Genomic DNA, 22010 nt, shown 5'->3' with positions numbered 1-22010 from the left:
TATTATTTCGTCGAATTACACACGATTATTTTGTTGAGATAAACACCGCGACATTTCGCAGACTTGGTTTCACGTTTGTACGAAGGTGCACTGTTGTAAGAAACACGTTTGCGAGAGAAAGACACTTTCCGGACAACCTAATATAAACTTCTTGGTCCTCGAACTCGAATTTCACAATCAATCAGAGTTTTATCTGTATAATATCTTAGAGTCTTACCTATCCGATATCAAAGAAAAGACTGCAAAGCAATAGAGTAGATTTTTTTGAAAAATACAGGTCTGATTCTCGCGAAACCCTCGTTAATTTCCTGACAAATTGAAGTGAACTTTTCCACAGTTCTCGATAGACAGGAAATTTCTGCATCCGTGTTGACAAAATAACATTTTCTGTTATGTAAGTTTCGAGATTGGCGCGCTTGTAACACGGCACAAGCACGTGCAGCCAAAACTTTCCGAATGTTATTCACGATGACCTATGAATCTCACCGAGCTATGAAGTTGTTAACTGTAACACGATCAAAATGTTCCGAGTTCTCAAAACTTAGCACCCTGTCGTTTTCCGTCCTATCGAGTCTCCTACGTATCGATCGATTTTATAAATTGTGATTTAAATATTAAACATAAAAGAAATCAAATTCTATTTATCGTCGTCTCCATCTTGAAACATAGATAGAGGCATGTTTGATATAGAAACTGTTAATTACGGAATTATACATAATTGTTAGCGGACGTTGAATAAGTCTATACAGTGCTACAATGCATACATAAAGCTAGAATTAGCATTTCATTGAGGCAGCGTGTGAACACGAACGGAAGCAGGTATTGCGAGAAGGTTTCTGCAACGTGATCGAGTTTCAGAAGCATTTCGCGGTCTTACGAAACACCTGAGGCAGAATTAGTTCGTTGAAAATAAATTCCTTGTAAGAAGTGTAACGAGATGTACGAACGACAGGACTGCAGGTAATTTCTTGAAATTAATTTTCATTTCGGACGTAATCGTTTTAACACTCATTTCATTGCATTGCAGTGGGAAGATTAATTTCGCGTCCCATTGTAATTTCATCGTGCAGTATTTCGTATTTTATCATCGTATGAAACGACGTACAGATGAAAAACTACCTTCCTCTTTCGAAACCACTTAAACATTTAAAAACAAAGGAGATATTGTACGTAGGAGACTCGCTTTGGATGGCAGAGAAATTATTCACGTACTATACAATTGTTTTTTGCGTACTACCATTTAACTAATTCTACATTCGTCTCATCGTGTATCGTTAGTCCATAACGGAATAACCAATTTCCCAAAAATTTCTGTCTCTGTTCAAGCGACTTCAAAGATATTCCATTCGAATTAATTAAATCTCCACACACGGCGGAATACAGAGAAGCGCAACCTTTAATAACAAAATTCTACGTAAATATTTAGTAATTTTTAGAGATACGATTTACGAAATGGAATTATTGCATCGCGATATGAATCTATGGTATTCGATGGTATTCGATATTCATTCGCGCGACTGGTTCGAAACCGCTCGCGTACAATAAGAAAACCGATGAAAAGCATGCTCCATTTCGTGCCATTTGGATCGTTCAATAGCACACTTTTTGACGAATCGCTGGTCAAATTGAGCATTCATGAGGATACAGAAGGAATTTCAGACGCGACGTTTCGTAACCAAGATTCCCTTTTAGCGCTCTGTCGTCGAATACATACGTAATGCTGTCGTAAAACTCGAACAATCTGGCGACCATTATATTACCGCTCTTCTCGTGCATGTGTATCTACGTAACATGCACGGCAATACACGTACGACATACGCGTACAAGAGGAGTACACGTACATAACGCGTAACCAAGTCTTCTATTCCGTGAAATAGCGACGTACACGTGAGTCTGTTACATTTATGGATATCGTATGCTCGCGTCATAAATCAGAGGAAATAACCAGCTACAAGATCCATTGTCTCGTTGCATGGCATTGCATGAAGCGTTTGGTAATGATCGAACGATTCGTCGATTTCCTGCTGCGTCCAACTGATTCTTTTTCACGTGCTCGTGATCCGACGTTGTTCTTCCAACACTTATCGACGCTTGTTTAAATCGATAGAAATATTGATTTCTTTTTTATTCGCTACGTATCGATAAACCAAATAGGGAGGAAAAATTCAGTGACAAATAAACATTTTTCCTTTTGCATTTTATACGCGTTTTACGTATTTCTATATCCTTCGATTACTCGTAAACGGATCAAAATTTACGGTCTAATAATTAAACACGAATAAAAAATGTTTGTTCGATACCAGCCAGATACTGTTGGAGAAAACAGTTTCGTGTTTTCCGTCGTTTCAATAACTTGCTAAGTGACTAGATTTCGTTTTTAATTAGAAAGGGAGGCGCGATCGTGCACGACGCGAAGTTAATTATGGAAGTAGCCGGTCGTGCAGCCGGTCCCGCCATTTAAGATCAAATTACATTAGCGTTGTGTAATGTCAGCGGAGAGTAAATTGTGGTCACCGGGTATTCCTCATTCTGTTAGCACTGTAGGTCATCGCAAATACGCGGTCATCGTCTTTTTAAATGAATATTCATGGCGAGGATTTGAAAACCATTAACGTCGTCGACACGCGTTTTTTCCTGCGCGAATTAGTTCGTAATTCCCGATAATACCAATCGATTCCGTCGTTTCGCCAACCAGCAAACTTGAAAAAACGATTCCATTGTTTCCCATCGATTCTTGTTGTTCGTAATCGGAAGAACGATTGTTACGAATCTGTTTCGATTGGTTCATTTATCAAGATGATTGCGTCGAAGCACAGTCGATGAAGAAAGAACGAAAGAGATAAAACACCGAATTTTAGATCGAAGGCCTATAACGCAGTTGCAAGTTTGTTATCGCTGCTGAATGCCTGGCAATTGTTTATTGAATTGTTATCATTTATTCGCTTCGAATAAACCTAGATTAAATTAAACGTCAAGAATAACTTTTGTTACGACACAAGCTACTTCATTTGCTATGCAGTTTGGAAAGAAACATAAGCCACATTTTTGGAGGAAAAAATGTAAACGAACCGTGAAAAATCCTTTACGCTTTCCTATAACAATTTTCCTCTGTGAAATTCTAACCAATTCTGGACCCGTTTTAACCTTCTCCTAGTCCGCCTTTTTTGTTCCACACAGCACACACGCGCTCAAGCATTCTCTTTGCATATTCTTCCACGTATACAATATACAGATTATTTATGAAAAAAAAAAAAAAAAATATCGTTTATTGTCTATAATTGGCAGAAAATTCATCTGCGATGCATAAATATTTTCCACAAAATGGGATTTACATTCGAATAAAAGGTCGAAAAGTTTCAATTTATATGTAAAGAATATCACTCGGTTAAGGGACCTGCTCGCTGAATAAAATAAATGAACGCACGTACGAGTTATATATATTTACAAGCGCATTTGTTCGTTGTTAATTAGAATATCTGATATTCTACCGTGTGTTGTTAAAGATCGTGTCGTTACATTGTTCTGTTCGGTTCGGTATTTGCATGTTAGTTCTTTAATTATCTATTAACAATTCCTACAGAGAATACTCACGGCGTAATAACAATACCTAAAGGTATTCATCGCCGATTGGTTACTCATATCGCATCTAGCCGCATGTATTTTTAAATAACAAAGAATTCCAAAATGCTGGTTGCTTGAATGGTTTCGATGTATCGTACTCTCTACGAATATTACACGATTCGATAAACGAAGCCACCTTTGTGAGCGGTTCTTTCCAGTATCACCTCGTATAATGCATGTCATCCGCCGACATCGTGCTCTTTTTGGATCAACACGACCGAAAGTTTGTTCTCTGTTGAGATATGTGTAATTTTGTGTGCTGCACTAGATTAACCGCATAGTAGTGACACACATATATGAGTATGAGTGTGTGGGAGTATGTTTTTTTTATTATTTAATTTGCACTTTACAATTTGTCCAGCTGGACATTTGGTAAATAGTGGGAGTATGTTCGTGCACAGCGTCTCATAAAACAGACGAATGCAACTGTTTCGTTGGTAGTGTGAAGAAGACTTTTCTTTTCATTTTTATTTGGTAGAATTTTTACAATCAATTCTCATTGAGAATTATAAGTAAATTATTTTGGCCTGGTACTGTAACTTGGATAATAAGTGTTTGTAACATGTTTGGTTCTAGTTGAATCTAATGCTTAAATCTAAAGGGTAATGTCTTTTTAGTCTGCGGATCTGACTCGTCGTGCCAAGTAATTGGGTAACTAACGGGGTAAAGAAGATGATGAGACAAAGAGAGTGCCGAGACGCGTGCAAATATGTATCGACGAATATCTTGTAAATCACATATTAAATAAATCTGAAACTATTTTCATATTAATTCTAAGTGTAATCTAAGTGTTCCTGTACATTTATTTCGGCGATTAAGATCCACAATTCTCGACAATCTCTACTAAAAGATGAGCGTAACGTAAAAAAAGCAAAAACTTTTTTCAGAAAAAAAAAAAGAAAAATAAAGCGTTAACGTTTTAACCATTTAACGTTCGTCAATATCGCGTGCCGTTCAATGGTGAAAACACGCGCAGTTACAGCTCCAAATCGAACGTGGCCCGATATAACTTGCGCTTCATAGGACGCCGATATATCGTACTATTGCTCGATACGCTCGAGCGTATAGAAATCGAGATTTAATATTCCTCTGAAGGTTTGTGTACAAGGCAGTCTTATGGATCTGACGTTAGAGACGAGTAAAGAGTGGATCATTAAAGCAGAAGCTACTCACGTCAGAAACGTGGCAAGCGTTTACGATCCGGCGTTGGTATCGATTGTAGTCGGCGAGGAAAAGGGGGAAAAAACGATCTTTAGGGCTTTGCTAGACCGTTATTGCTATTTTCCATGTTGCGACGTTCCTTTCCTCGTTATTTCGAGGCGCGACCGCACGCAAAGGGATTTCTTTCGACGAGCATTTTAAATTACGCGAAACGTTTAGGAAAACGCGCTCGTCTGCCGCTTTCTTCTATTCGGCCTTGGCAGAAATTGGATAAAAGTTTTGAAATTGGTTTGCATACTTTCGAATTTAATTGTATTATAATTTGCAAATTCATTTTACGCGTGCAGGCGCAAACAGAATCGATCAAATTCACTTGCTCTAGATTTTTCAATTTTAATTGTAAATAGAAGACAGCAAAGTGAGCTACGTAAAAGTGTCGCAAGCTGTTTTCTCTCAAGTCGCGAATGCATACTTGCTTCTTTCTCGTTAAGTTCTAGAGGTTCTTAGAGAACAAGAGGTTTCTCGCTCGCTTGTTTTTCTTTTGAGCGAAATGAGACGTTCGGTTTACGTTCGATTTAAGAAGAAACAAAAGAAATAAATCGATATCTGCGCTAGTTCCGAGAAAACAGCTTGTAACATCTTACGTGCCCCATTTTGTACGTGATTCAAAATGGTTAATTTTTATAAAACGAAATGATTAATTTTCACCAAGTTGATTAGTTTCGGTTTCGTGTAGGTCATATCAGATATCGTGTCGTTGCTTTGAAACTGACACGGCATAAGAATGATTGGTTTTTCGTGGAAAACAAAGAAGTGTCTCCGGAATTACGTAATAAGACATTATCTTGTTAGTAAAATTTATCGACAGAAGAAAGTCTCCGTCATTTTTTATCGAATAAACCAAGGAAACTCCCCTCGTATACAAAATGGTTCCTCAACATCGTTCAAGAGGCGAAAGAAAGATAGAGGATTTTATGGAAATCAGGGGATAAAGGCTGCATTTCGTGTAACAAGCTAATTTAGAATTCAGAAATTGGATATCGCTGTCGAAGCCTTTTGAATTGGCCATTGAAGATTTATTTAGTATTCCAAACTTTATATTCGGATTGCGAAGTGAATAGCGAACAGCGTGAATTGGTAAGCGAAGATTAACGATGAAAGCTACGGGTTACACGATGCGCGGAAAATTAAGAACTGAAAACCAGCGATAACAGTTATCGATCATGAACGGAGAAATTATTAACTGGACGAATCAATAAATGGCTGAAAAGCAGTGATTGGAAATGAAAAATAAAATGGCGAGATTTTAAAGAAAGATTTCAGAGGAAATAAAATGGAAAGATTTTGAAGAAGTGTAAATAATTTGACTTTGTGAAATACCGTTTATAGATACACGATCTTTGATATTTTTCATATTCGATACGAATAACACAATCGCGAATTTGTATGCTCGTCTTATGCTCGAATAAACTAACACAAAGGTGGATGTACGTATTCCTTTCACTTCAATTATTCTCCGAGTTACGTGATAGTTGTGTTGCTGCATGCACACAGAATGAATTTTATTGCGGTTACTCGCCACATCGATCAAAAACGAACAATCCTATGCCTTTTCCTGGCTTCTGCCAACTTTCTTTTATACCAAACACAAGAATCCAAACTGTTTGATCAAATAAAATTACTACTTTTTATTTTATTACATATTTTCTATTTTCCTTGCTCGTATCTATTAAAAAAATAATAATATTTCTCGCCTAAAAACTTATCGTTTAACTTGAAAATTTCAATTTTAAATCTCGATAATATCGACAAATGCGTCTTTCTATACTCTGTACATTTTTAATCGATTTCGTTCTTTTTTCACTGTGTATGTGACGAACGGTATTTATTTACCAACCATATGTTGATATTCATCAGAATATTTCGAGAACTTCGCGTCGTGTGTTTTTCAATTTCACGGCAGGAAAAATCACGCGACTTCGAATAAAATAAACCGAGTAAGAAAGCGACTCGCTGACGATCTTCTACGACGAATGGAAAGCTCTCGTATTGTTCTTTATTAGGAAAAAAGGAAAGAGACAGAAAGGGAGAAAAGTAGAAACGAACGAATGTAGCGGTTGCTTAACGATTTAATTAAAAACGATAGAATGGCCGTTTCAAGCTTGTCTCTCGCCAACGTTGATGGCCGTTTTAAAACTCCAGTTTTATGGAAAATAAGATCCATGAAATGTTAAGTTGCTCTTAACGTTCACGCTAACAACAATTTTAACTATGCAACTATACACTTCATGTGAATAGCGCTGTTGATGGTGATGCACTTTATATTCCACGTGAGAAAGCATTATACGCGACACAAGATGAGATTGCTCTTTCCTAGATGAAATTACGTTTTTAGGAAACGAAATTGATCGAGAAACAATAGTTACGAGGTGATGTTTCATAAAAGACAAGTATTACTCAGATATGGAAAACGACTTAAATTATAATTACGCTGTTGCCACTAAGAGAACCTTGTAGATATCCTGCAATTGATGAATATTTAGGGATGGAAAATCGATAAAAAGGTTTTAAGACTTTCCCCTTTAATCCGACAACCCGAATCCTTTCTACCCGATCTTTTCTTACTCGAACCTTTTAAATTTCAATGAATCAAATCGATGTGGTTTCGAACGAACAGATCGACGTCTAATCCTACTTAACAAATAATCCGAAATAGAATCTTTCCGACGATCAAATTATTTCTTTTGTTTGAAATATCGTTATCTTTGAGGCTGTACGGAATGGAAAATAATGAAATTTGTAAGTTAATATTTTCAGTGAGATCAATAGCTTCGATGTGAAGAGAACGAAGCATATAAGTGTGGGTAAACACGGATATTAATTACGTGGATAGATAGCTATATATTTGATAAAATGAACGTTAATTAATTTTACTTGAACTTCCCCCGCACTTGGAATCGTATTATCGTATAAACCACATTTTTAATTCCGTGTCTAGCGGCATGACCATTAAACTAATTGAAACAGCTTTTCTTTAAATATGCGCGCCTAACGTATCAGAACGAGTCACCGGTAGCTGCTGTCCGGTGTTTTTGTTAAATTGAATTTTCAGGTGAAATTTATGTCGCACGTACGAAGCAAAAATAGAAGCTTAGATAAATTTGAGAGATAAATTTTGAAAGATACGTGATTTATAACCGCATCCGTTTGAACAAGACCTGAAAGATCAATTTTCAGCCAGACCATAGAACATAGAAATTATCTCAATACCGGAAAAAGAAGAAATCGATTACTTAATCGAATAAATTATAGAAAAAGAATCAAACCGCACAAGTATATCCGATATCAGAATACTCTGATAACCGATCGCAGAATTTCGTTTTCCACGACCAACCATTAACCATTCGTCCCACGAACGAAACCAACGGAGGAAAGAAAATAACCATTTTAGGATACTATCGATCGCAATACCAAATAGCATTTGTTACTCACGGCTGCTGTCGTAGCGTATCCCATTCAGTTCCTCGAAGCACGGTAGCGTGGCCAGTGTACCGGGAGGTGTTCTCGGCCAACACAATAAAGAATCCCAGCTGATTTCGCATCCTTGATCCTCCTGCTGCGTCCCAAGAGACAACAGCTGCAGCTCTTCCTGTTTGCGCTCGAGGCACTTGATCGCCTCGGGATTCACCGATTCGTTCAGCTTGCTGATATAATACAAAGTGTTCAGCACGTAATTGCCGGTGTCGAAGACGCTCTCGTTATTCTCTTGCCACTCCATACCGGCCACAAACTAAACACTGTTCGTCTTATTCGTCTTCTCGATCAAGTTGCTTCCTTTTCGCCAGACTCGACTTTGTTCGAGCGGAAGCAAAAAGTGAAAACAACACGGATTCCCTCTTATCTTTATAGCAGCCCAGCGCCCTTGCCGAATTGTTTATAGGAATTATTTCTCGGTTTATAAGTGTACCATGTTCTTCTTAGAAGAAGATATCGCGATGTCGTTGATTCGTTATCATTACGCGTTACGCATCGTTGATTTTTGAAAATTTTTCGAGGAGCGCAACGTGATTTTGCGTTTCACAAGGACATAACAAGGACCATTATACGTCGTTTAGGTTTCGAGCAGCAGTCGTAGACAAGGTCGTGAAATGTGTGGCACGCGGCGAAAACGTCGATTACGAGCGGATCATTCCCTTCACGTAGTTCTATAAAGACGCGCGGTTAATCTCTAGGGACTCTATTTTTCACCGACCGACCGACACGCAATTATTTCCCCAAACCTGGTGTTCTTCGCGAGAAACGAGACCGAAGATAGTATTCCTGGCCAACCGCGAGATTTGCCGACTAATGCTCGCTGATCCTCCTAAATCCTTTGCCATTAAAGGAGGGTCGGTTAATCCTAGAGGAGTCCTTTTCCTCCTTTTACTCGAAGAGCACAGGGCAAGCGTAACAACGAGAGGGCCCCAAAGAGTCTTTAATCTTTCTACGCACGCTCACGCGAATTTCTGCTCGTATCCTGTCCTCGTCCTCGTTAATACCTGATATAAGATATAATCGAGAAGTATATAATATGTCCATTCACATTTCGAAATATGATCATACAAAGCTTCTTGAATTTTTTGACATATAAATTAGGGGTTTCTAGGACTCATTTAATTTTCTCTCTCTCTCTCTCTCTCTCTCCTTCAGATTTAATACGCACGCTTCTTCTTTTTTTCTCTTATCTATTTACGATATTGAAAATGATCTGGAAATATTACGATCAAGCAAACGTATTTTTTACCTCGCAGTCATTGATTCCACGGGTTAATTCTCAAGGACCTTTTTTTCTTCCTTTCGTACAATATCAGAGTGCGAGAGCGTAACGATAAAAAGATCCCGAGGATCGTTTCATCCTCGCACACACGCTTTTTCCTTAGGATTTCTATTTGGTATCTCTTCGATTCCCGTTAATACGTTGTACAAGACCTTATCAGAAAACTTCTCTCTATATTTATCTATATATCGAAATGTTACGATCGAATGGAGTTTCCAGAAATCCTCGCAAGCCCGTTAAATTCCGCGCTCCAGGCACGGGATACCGCGACATAGGATTGCTCTTTGATGTCCTCTGATCCCACGAGTTGATCTCACCGGAGCTTCCCAGCTTCGGAATATCTCGGTTACACAGAGTCTAACCGGAAGGTGAGAGCCTTCGTTTTGTAATTTCTGGGAACACAACGAAATCAGAATGACTTATGACGGGCTTGGAGATGCTTCCTTTTCTAGAGCAAGGAATTTTCTTTTGATTCGTTGCTATTTCTCTAGTCTTCCATTTACTAAACGTTCTTTGATCTTAAAATCCTCGACGGTCTAGCTTTTGCGCTCTAAATATGATAACGTACAGTGGTACGAGTAGTACGGTTTATAAAACAGTCTGCTGCAAGTGGTCGATCCGTTTGAAAACGGCACTCGACAGCCATTAGGCGAACCGCTTGAAACGCAAAGCCAATTACCGAACTACTGGCGGCAAGGCGTCCATCAGATCCAGCACTAACAGTTGGAGACGAAGTTCGCCTATTGTCCGCGCGTTAACGTCGCGAGCATCGCGCTGAAAACCAGTAACAAAGGCCGGCTTCGATCAGTTCCACGTTTCGATAGTGTATTAATTTCGCGAGAGACTATCGACAAACTCTCGAGGGAGATGTTTCGAGAACCCACTCGGTTAAAGCGCGTATTCCTGCCTGATTTCAACTGCTCCGGAGAATGGTATTCGTCGATACCAGGGGTTATTACCGACTCCTTCGAAGATAGAAGGAAGTTCACAGCTCCTTATAATTGATAGTCGGTAGTTTCGTAAATGAGTTTCAAAACTTGGTCCATTCACTTTGTAATTTAGCTATTTGTTAACCTGGTCTACAAGTTAGGCTCCCGTTTCCTAATCCTTTCGTAGACGCGACTCTTTCCAACTGACTATCCTTTCCACGATACCATCGTAAAATCCTCTCTGAAAGTACGTTCCTCGTGTGACTCGGTGTCTCTACAACGTACAAATTACACCACCTCGAAGATTCTTTTATTTTCTTGGTAATCTTAACAAAGTTTCGCCTGAAACCTTGCCAGGTTTCTTACGATTCTTCGTTTCACGGATCTTTGGTTACCTCTACGCGACAGTAGTCCAACTTTTTACATTTATCGTTCCTCGTGGAATACCATCGACTTTCTTTTCCAATACGCTATTGCTATCTCTTCCACCAGCTTCCGATCTTCTGTGTTCGCGTTTTACAAATGTTCTTCGAACGTAGGTGTTCACACGTATTATTCGTGTACCAATTTAACCATGTTCGACTTTTTCATTGACTTTTTCATTACCGCGTTTTTTCCTTACCTGTTTTGGGGTAAATAATACCTTCGATAGTTATACTTATTCATATTAAATCATCGCTTTAAAGGACAAACCTTTTCGAGATGAACTACATCCTTAGTATTTATGTTTATTCATAATTCCATAAACATCTTGCGATTTATTTCTAATTAGCACTTATCTCCTTCGAACTCGTATTTGTTCATGCTTTTATAAAAACATCTTTCCATTGTTCCCATTTAATATTTCCTTTCTTCGAGCGATGAATTTCCTTGAAATAAACGATACTTTTGCGAGCAGTTCATGTTCATTTGTATTATCATTCAGCAGCGTTCCACAATAAGCACCTTTTAATAGCTCCTAATTACCACTGTGTATCTCCAAACGATCAATTTGTTTCGGATAAATAATATTTTTGTAATTCATATTCCTCTATGATAAATATCTTCGAAATTCATATTTATCCATAATTTTAGCGACGTCCGATCTTTCGATTCCTCTTAAATATCCTTCCGCTCTTCCGACGAATAAATTTCCTTAAAACAAATAATATTATTAACATTTCTATTTACATTCATATTTTGATTCAGCAACGTCTATCCCTCCAACTATTTTTAAGTACCACTTCCTTCTTCCAAACGATACATATTTTTTAATTATCTCTAAATAACACTTTACTTCGAACGACCAACTTCCTTAAGATATAAATAATATCTTTGAAATTCCCATCTATTTATTCTTCGACCTAGCAGCGTCCTTTCCAATTTCTCCTAATTACCACTTGGTTTCCCAAACGAGGCGGGTTTCTTTCAAATAAATGCTATCGATGAAAACAAATGAGCTTGAAAACTGGTGAAATATTGTTTGAAAGTTAATTCCGTATTAAGTTTAGTATACCGCCGGCGAGCAGTGACATGCGACTGTTTGAGGCACGTGCTCGAAACAGTGTAAGAGGCTACTCCGTAGGAGCGGCGCGAAAGTGTCGAGGAAGCTGCGTCGCGACGCTCACTGCGACGCCCGATCGAGAGGTTCTGGCGTGTCCGCGGAGTCTGTCAACGGCCGTAGGAGACGCTACACGGCGGCGATATGGATTTTCGCGTGTACCTGGAGCCGACGAGGGCAACTGCCTGCTCCACGATACGTGCACAACGAGGAGGAGCATGCGCCACCATTATCCTCTCTCTTCTCCTCTGCCTCCACGTTTTGCTCGTCCTTATTTATCCTCTGCTCGCGTTCAACTCACTTTACCCCTATAAGCTTCGTTCGTACTGTCGTTTCACCTGCTTCTTCACCTTTACAATCTTTTTACTTCGATCCTTTCTTTCCTTCTTCTTTTTCTTTTTCTCGTCTTCTTTTTTAGCCACCGTTTATCCTTGTATGGGTGATCTGTTATCGTTTCGGGCGCTCGTTTCCACTTTTTCTTCTCTCTGAATTTGTTCCGATTACTTTACTTTATACTTTACTTTGAAGCTTCTTTTCTGCTTGATTATTTTCTTTGGCTTTAACGCTTTCATATTTCGCGCAGATGGTGACGCGAGATCGATCGTGTTCCATTATGAGTCTGTCTGTATTTTTCAGAAAGTCGATGTAAAATTTAAAAAAATGCTTGATTATACCATGTTGGTGCAACTAAATGCGCAGGTGCGTGAAGTACCTGCTATCTGCTACGGATAAACATTCCTGTTTCAGTTTAACAGCGGAACATTCGACCTCGGTTATGGCAAGAAGCAAAGAATCAACGGTAGAGAAACATTCTTCGATGATAACTTTGAAAATATGAGAGAAATATCAACTTTTTGATCAAATTGCCGCGGGTGTCCAAATAGTTGTCCTCATTCTTCAGGAACAATATTTGTGGCGACGTTCTTCTAGAGAACTTGAGGCTACGCCCGCCTTCTTCCTGATACTTTCCTTCCTTTTTCACACGTTGACGACTCGAATCGAAATTTCGTTGACACCTGGAATTAAGACGACCGACCTGTATCAGAAACGTCATCGATTACCGAACACGTGGCACGGGTCAACCTTTACCCAGAGAAAATTCGTTCGACCGACATTCGTTACCGAGTATCGGTGGAAAAAATTCGAACTAACGCGTCTGATTACGATAGGAATTACCCTTTAACGACTTTCAAGATCGTTTCCCAATTTTATCATTGAAAAGAACTAAGTATACTCTTTGTGAATTTTAAATTAAGAAGACTAAATAAAAATTACAGGTCATTTTCTCTTTAACTCTTACATTGATCTTTGAGTATCTCATTCTCGTTCAAAGCTGCGGCAAAATGTGCTCTACAGTCAAAGAACTGACATTTAAACGAAAATTTTTCAAGCGTTAATTTCGCGGTTGTGCTTCGCGACACGGATGCAATCGACGTATTCCTATTTTCAATAAAGCACCTTCGTTTTAATCAACGCGAAGAAAATGCAACGCTTAGCATAGACAAATTTACGCAGCAATTCGAGCATCGATTTCTTTTTTCAGGGAGCGAAAAAGTAGCGAGCACTTTTTATCGCGTCAGGCTCGTTTCCTTTTTTCTCTTTCGAAATATCCTGACACAGTGATCTGTCGCTATGGTCCAACAAAAAGTCATTCGGTTGGTGTCTTGGAGGGCGCGTCGATAGGAGACGATAAGCAACACGAGGATTACGACAAATGTATAGGATCTGCTGTGAGAAAGAAAGCGATTGCGAATAACTTTCCCATTAGATTTCTTTTCTTATATTCGAGCTTGTGAAAGAACTCGATTGGGTTGCTACGCCTTTTTGAATCTGCTGGCGATTCGCAGATCTTTACTGAACCAGGTTTTTCAAATATAAAACAATAAATAAAAGACGAAAACAATCGAACTGCTATCTGTTTGAATTCAACGTGGGTTTGTTTCTATTAGGTTCAATCTCTCAAGTGGATCGTTTCTCTTAATTAAACATTTCCTTAGAGACAGAATAATAATCGTGGACTGATGACCAAGGAATAATTTATTTAGGTCGAACTAACTCGACTTTTCTAATTAAATCTTTAAAGTAAATATAAATATTCTAGTATTGTTATTTTCTGTTTATCTGGAAACCCGCGAAAGAAAATTTTATACGTTTCTGTTATTTATCATGTTTGTATAATGATTCATCGTAGTGAAAATTTTCGATTAAATAAATCATAAGACCGTAAAATGACAAATAGAAAATAAGTTTCATAAAATATGTATCTCTTTATGTTCACGTCAATCCTCATCAAAAATGTTGAACACATAAGTTAGCGGTACAACAACTTTGGATAAGAAATATTAATGGATAAATAAGATTTCAAGAAGTTTTGCCTTTAAAAGTTTCTACGCATTCCACTAAATTGTTAAACGTTCTAAAATTGTTTCAATGATAAAATCGTTATTTATTTCGAAACGGTAAAAGTTTTTCGAAAATTATTGCGTATGGATTTGTAGGAATTTAATTGAAAAACAAATTGTAGGTGTTTAGGAAATATCGGGTATTGGGAAAATATTTTAATAAAATTGAATGAGACGCATTCGGATAAATATACTTTAAATTAGAAACCATCGATTAGGCATCAATGTGTACCAATATTGCCGATTAAGCTTGCAATCGATATTTACAATTGATAAACATTATTTTAATTAAATAAAACTATACTTGCATCAATTATTTCTAACTTCTTCGTATATGAAATAAAACACCTTTTATAGATGAATTAAATAATTTGTATGCATATAAATATGTACATATACAAAACCAAAAGATGCGCTGTTATATACATTTTTTCATATTGTTTGTTTTTAAAAAATTATTAGAAAATTATTGCGATATGTTATAAAAGGTAGTCCGACAAAAATAGCGAGTAGAATGTTTTTAACGTAACGCTGGTTTTTAATGTGCAAACTTTTTTGCCATATTATCAGTGGCCAGGAAGATCGTTACGATGAACGAGCGAGCGGATACGCATGTATATACTTCGTGTCGTCTATCGACGTGGAATTTTTATATTTTTTTTTTCTTTTTTTTTTTTTGATGGAGAAATCATATTTCTCGCTATTTTTATCAGCATTTCCAGATATTCATGGTATGTGTGCATGCTTTTGCCTATAACGCACATACATTTATTATTATTTTTATTTCGAACTTTATCCTTTTGTCGCGTTAATTATTATATCGTCAGCAAACATGATCATGCTGGATTTAATAAATTCCACATTTATTTTTCCTCCATGCAATATTCATTGTCAATGCAAATATCGAGATCCGATGGAAAAAGAGAACGGAGAGCTCGAGGAGAATTCATTAATTTACGAAGGGTCGACGATATTAAATCGTTAAAAGGAACAACGAAAGCATCGATGACAGTGTACCAGTTGCCAATTTCCACGGTAACCAAAATATTTGCAGATGTTTCCTTTGTCAATTATCTTTGTGTAAGGATCGAAATTATTTAGAAGATTTAACAGTCAGCTAAATAGTAAAATATTTCGAATTATTACGTTATTCCAATAATTGCAATAACAACTCTCAATGTTTTATTTTATGAGTATTTTTATCGTTACAAACTAAAAGAAAATTTATTTCGATAAATAAATGAAAATTTCGATAAATTAAATTGGATGGGAAGCTAGGAGAACCGATACAACTGATACAATTAGGCAAATGTTACTTCTTTCGTGGCGTAGTAAAACGACAAAAGAACGAGCCGAGTTATTTGTTTGTTTAGTATTTGAATTATCTTCTATCAAAATTGTTAACGTATTTTATTATTGTTATAGGCCCATTGAAAAAAAAATTCGTTGATACTGATACAAATGAAAAATACAAGCTGCCTCTATACATAGCTTAAAAACGTCGGTTCAACATTTTATTAAATTTTCTCTAACAAATAAAACAGCTTTCATATGTAAACATTTTTCGTGTTTTTACTTAAAATAATAGAATAGTAAGGTGTGCGTGTGTGCATATATGTTGTTTCGTTTAAAAAAAAAAAGCTAAAAAGAGGGAAATATCTGGCAATAGAATATGGATAGTACCATGTACGTTGGAAATCCCATACCTCTTTAAATCCTATATTAAAGAAAACTTGTCTTTAGTCATAAAAATTTGCAAGAAAGTATCTCGTAGCACATTACATAGCTACTTCTGGTTGTTTATTCTACCCTTTCTATCCTTGACATAAGATCGTAGAATGGAAAGAACAAGACAGCCGATGTTAATGCCATATTTAGAGTGGTTTCGTGCCGAACAATGAAAGTTTAAGATAAAACGTATAAAGATCGACGATAACATTGAAGAAAGCAAGTCCTGGTTGCTGTTTGCACAAAAGCCTTTCTTAAGGCCAACTCCAAACAAGATCCACGTGAAAATCCTGTGAAAAAATATAGGCACGTGATACGCCTGCGACGTGTGCGAAAGCGAAATGCATATAATAATAATAAAATAATAATTCTAAGAATAAATCAGTGCGTATCGAGCATAATCGATTACAAAATAAACTAATATACAAATTTATGGTCGATTTGTTCGAAACTAGGACACTAACAGCTAGCATTCTGAATTTAATTTCTACATTGTTTTAATAGGATCATAGCCCTTAACAAAGGTAAGTTTACCAGGCACATTTATAAAGCTTGGTCAAATAATTGAACGTCCCGACTCTTAAAGAAATGCCTCCTAGTTAGTTTCCAGCTGGATAAATTTGTGAAAATATTTATGGTTACGGAGAATTTAAACGAAGGAACATTCAAAGGACCAAACTTCGAGAATTTTTGCTTTTCCATTAGAAGAAACGATTCAAAGTAAGTTTCAATTCAATAAAACTGTGTTTATACCGTATCCGAAAACCAGAGAAATTCCTTTTAATTTTATTAAATTTACTTTTGCTTTTCTTCTGCCGGGACTCGTCGCGTTATTCGAACGTGCAATTGAAACAGCATCGGATTGATCATGTGCCGAGAGAACTAAACGAAGAGCATCTTATTTACCTGTTACTATTGAGAAAATTGTTGCTTCAACCAGATAACAGCGTATTTTCAGCGCGCTCGATCCTCCGCCTATTCCTTTAACGAGTTTTAATCGCGCCAAAGTGGATGGAATAATTATCTAAAAGGACCAAGAAGGCAAACACGGAGGGAATAACGTTTTCTTTACTCAAGACAAAATACGTTTGAACGTTCTATTCGCTACTTTCCACAGAAGCAAGAAAATTAAGGAAACCATACTAAAACCAAGTCCAGGCATACGTTTTGTCGTGTAAATACACGATTTTCACTGCAGCTTGGAAAAATTTAGTCAAACTAACGAAAACTATCCACTTAATCATCGAGATACACCGACTAATTAATTTCTGGTTAAATATTATACTATTCGATAGGCACGCCCGTAACAAACCTACTTTCCAGGATGAACAGCCGCAACTTTAGCGTAATTAGATTCGTGGATCCACCTCATCTCTCAACTTTCCTCTTTGTCTTTTCGCTTCTCCCTCTTCTCTTCTATCTTTCGTTGCACTCGTTTACAAACCGTTTTACATTAATCTTTCTATGCATGTTCAATGCACCAACTACTCGTTGCATCGATCATCTGTATTTTATTCTATAATATCAGTGTCGCTCATTCTAACGAAGAAACTCCGGATCCTTTTCTTTGGAACAGAAACGATGCATCTTTTAACACTTTGACTGCTACGCCAAAATCACATGTTTCGCTCAGGACTCCACGGGAGTATTTTTATTATTCAAAGCATATAATGGTAAAATAATAATAAATTGACGATGTAAGACAACATTCTTCTCCAATGGACCGTTTATCTTATTGGTGGTCACGGGTGACCATCGTGGCGCCTTGCTAACAGTCGATAGCGACATATAATAACAAGGCTTCGTTTATTTCAACAAACCATTCGCATTCGTTGTTTCGTCGTAAGCATATCGTTGGAACGTGTAGAAGATATTAGTAAACAGTATTTGCTCATTCTATATATAATAGTAAGGTATGTTCACACTTCTAACTTCGATTATATGATTATAAAGCATCATTTACGATTATTTTCTAAGCTGTGTTTATAATAATATTCGTAGATTACCCCTCAAAGATATGGATGTAAACACAGTGCAACATCAGATGCAAGATTTGTTCTCATTTTTTTTTATTGATGTTCTAATAAAAATGTTTAATTACTCAATGGAGCACCTTTTATTTCAAAGTATCTTCTATTTATCGGTTATATTCAAAATGCCCTAACTGTTAATTTTCATTCAATTTTTACAAGAAGTTGAAGCGTTCCGGTCACCAATGACCAATGATTAATGACCAATGATGTCGTATATGACCAACGTGGCAGTCAAAATGTTAATGTGTCTGCAGCGGGGTCGACCATTACAATGAGTGATTAGCAACTCGGTTGAAATTCTCGGCTTAGTCTCATCATTTTTAGAGGAAACAGTGAGTATCATTTATTACCTTGGCTAATGTTTGCTTAATTCAGATACTTGGTGCTAATTTATCGAGATTTCCAGCGTATTAATTAATTATCGTTCTAGTGGTATTAGAGTTTCTAGAATAACGCGCGGTGAGCTTTCCAAACGAAAATAAAGCTTCTGAGTGCACATACTTTCTCCGAATGGCCGAGTGAGCTTACGTTCCGCAAAAGGAACGCGCGTCGAACCAAGGTAATGCGCTTGCGAAACGTAACAGCCTACGCGTACATACTTGAAATAACTATTTAACATAACTGCACGCACCAAGCTTCAAATTAAATTCATATAAAGTTACTTATTCGTGTTAGAATTTTTATTCAATTACGAGAATAACTGGTAGCTGTTATAAATTATGTGTACGTATTAAAGTTTGTTTTATCGTTGCAACTGATTCTTAATCGAGAAATGAATTTTAATTTACCAATTTAATCTTCGGCTTTCTTCGCTAAACTTTAATTTTGATTCTATCGCTTATCCTTGTAATTCTCCCGAGTGCTTTTGAATTTAGGACAAAGATACTTCGTAAGTTACTTTCTACCGACAGATTTATGGATCTGTAATAAATATCGGACACGTACTACCTCTGAAAGAAATGTAGAAACTACGGAGAAGACAGAAGCTAAATGTGTATATACTTTTGAGAAATGTTTCTACGTAGGAAATAGTTTACAGAATGTAGCGTTCTTAGAATAATTAAACAGCAAATTTTGTATGCTCTTGTAATAATAAATTCACTGCTTTATTTTACGCTCGAACAGACACGTACATGAATATTATTTGCATGCATCTATAGTACAAGGTTGAGAATAAATCTGACAAAAATTACAACTTACAACAAAAGTGTTTGAATAAATTTGAATTCATTTCTATCGAGAAACATAATCAAAAAAGATTTCTCAAAGCTATTTTCTTCTTCAAGGCTGTAAGTGCGAGAATTGTATTATGCGTCAGACAAAGTTAAACACAATTCACTGTCACGCACATAACATGAAGCGCCATTGGATAGATACTTAGATATGATAAGGTGCCCAAAAATATCGGCCACTCGACCCAAATAGCCGAATGTATATGAAAGTGTACGAGGTAAATGAAAATATCAAAATCGATGTACGCGAATAAAGGAAGGGCGTGAAATTACATTCGTGATTGCAAATGATCTCGTTGGTTGGCTGATCATGCCGATACTTTCGTACCGTGCTGCTATCGTTGTTACACAAGTTACGCGACCTGATATTAACATTTCGATGCGTACGTTGCTGTTTAAACCTCATTTACTGCGATTAGCATTACTTTACATGCTCGTGCAGTTTTGCATATAGCAATAATCGATGTCGTAAATATTCATGCGAAGAAATGGAATGTTCTCTCTCCCCCCTTTCGTCGCATTTCTTGCGATTATCGCATGCATTCTTTGTATTTTTTAACCTTTACTGATCGTTAATAATGCCGTTCAATTATGCACGAAAGCTCAATTAACATAAAATTTAGTGCAAAAGGAAACTTTCTCGAGGAAAATTCCCGCTTTTAAATTTATCGCGTGGCTGTTTTCTAAGCGCGTAGAATATTTAAACGCTCGATAACTCACGCGTAACTTTTACTTGCGCCGTTGACGATTATATGTTTCGTATTGCTGTCCTTTAAAATGTTTCCGCCCTATCAGAAACAATCCGTTAAAATCCAATACATCCTACCTGGTATTCGTATTTTATGCCGCTTTTACAAATAAAAAAACGAGCACATGAACATGCATGTCACGACTCTACCAGGTATGTAAATATGAAACCGGAATTTTGTATAGAAAATACACGTTTATTGTATGAAAACGATTAAAAATATTTTATTCGAAGTATTGCCCATAGCTAGCTATACATTTTTCCCGCCTGTCTGGCAATTGGTGGATGCCACGCCAAAAAAACTGTCGCTCTTTTGAGGCAAACCAGTCATCGAGCCATTTTCGTACATTTTCGTAAGAAGTGAAGTGTTGGTCAGAAAGTGCGTGTCCCATCGATGCAAATAAATAGTAATCGGACGGAGCCAAGTCTGGTGAGTAAGCCGCGTGCGAAAGTATTTCCCAACTGAACGCTTCGATCGTTTCCTCGACCGGTTTTGCTGTATGTGATGGTGCATTATCACGAAGCAAAATTACTTTGTGTTGCCTTTTCTGATATTCTGGTCGATTTTCACGCAAAATTTGATTCAAATCGATCATTTGTTGTCGGTAGCGCTCAGTATTAACGGTTTCGCCAGGTTTTAACAGCTCATAATAGATCACACCCTTCTTCCACGTTCTTCGTTCCTCACGTCAAAATTGCCACTTCTGAATTTGTTAAACCACTCAAAGCACTGTAATTTACCAAGAGCATGCTCGCCGTAAGCTTCGACAAGCATTCGATGCGATTCTGCAGCAGTTTTCTTCAAATGGTAACAGACAATCAATGCTGTCCGTAAATCGTAGTTTCCAGGCACAAAATTCGACATGTTCAATGCTATTACAAACTATGCTGTTGTATGAAACTTGTATTGTTCTGAGTCGAAAATGTTTGTCAGATGTCAACAAAGATTTTCCTCATCAATGACGCAATTTAATGATAACTACATTATCAGCTAGGACCATCTATAGGCAAATTCCGGTTTCATATTTACAGACCTGATACTTCCATCGAAACGGGAGAGAAACGTTTCACGGATGCTGCGGTTTCGTTCTTCTGCCAAGAAAAGGACATTTTCCTCGTAAAATATCGGAGCATAGCCAAAACTATAACATAACTAAAATAGTTATATTAATTATATAATCGTGTAATATTAGCTATAATATTAGCTATATATAAATGTAATATAACTATATTTGACTTCCACAAAGTCTTCATCAGTTACGTTTTTCCATTATCTTCTACTTCTAACTACTTTAAATTTCTCCATTTTTAATCATACAGTATCTTCAAATTTAAAAATAGTAAGCTAATAAAAATAACGTAAAAATGAAAGCGACACAGCTATTCCAGATATTTGATAGTGCGGATAGTATCTGATAAGCACAATGGAAGTGCCCTAAATCAATGTCAAACAACACAAATACTAATCTACGATTCGCCAGTCCCGTGTAGGTCTCCGAACGAAATGAGAGTAATTAAACTAATCGATGTAATTTAGTATGTGAATTACGGTATTCTACTAGATTGTGATTTGGACAAACTCGAAAGATCGATCTGCGCTTTATTGCCCCATTGCTTTATTACGCATTGGATTGTTGTACCGATATAGAAGGGTTCCGTTGCGAGCTTTGACGCGTGACTGTTAATTAAAGCTGATTGTATTGTTAATATAGTCCATAAAGAACATAGCATAAAACGTAGACATAATTCCTTGGGTGAAATCACGGAATAAAAATGGTAAAAACGTGTCGTATAGATGTT

General features: G+C 37.0%; 1 protein-coding gene across 4 annotated transcripts in view; it reads right to left on the bottom strand.

The window, feature by feature from the left end:
• Positions 1 to 22010, bottom strand: part of LOC126916550 (diuretic hormone receptor-like) — a 78752-nt gene that overhangs the window by 51384 nt on the left and 5358 nt on the right. For 3 of the 4 annotated variants that reach the window (XR_007710647.1, XM_050722474.1, XM_050722473.1), the window contains exon 2: positions 8275 to 13083. The exons of the other annotated variant lie outside the window; for it this stretch is intronic. Coding sequence is in view for 2 of the 3 variants with exons in the window: in XM_050722474.1 (XP_050578431.1) it covers positions 8275 to 8560 (286 nt within the window). In the remaining variant the exon portion in view is untranslated. The remainder of the gene's footprint in view (positions 1 to 8274; positions 13084 to 22010) is intronic. 4 annotated transcript variants of the gene reach the window in all.

The sequence above is a fragment of the Bombus affinis genome, chromosome 5 (assembly GCF_024516045.1).
Source record: "Bombus affinis isolate iyBomAffi1 chromosome 5, iyBomAffi1.2, whole genome shotgun sequence".
NCBI lineage: Eukaryota > Metazoa > Arthropoda > Insecta > Hymenoptera > Apidae > Bombus > Bombus affinis.
The sequence above is the reverse complement of the archived record's forward strand: the minus strand, read 5'-3'. Positions and strand labels throughout refer to the sequence as shown.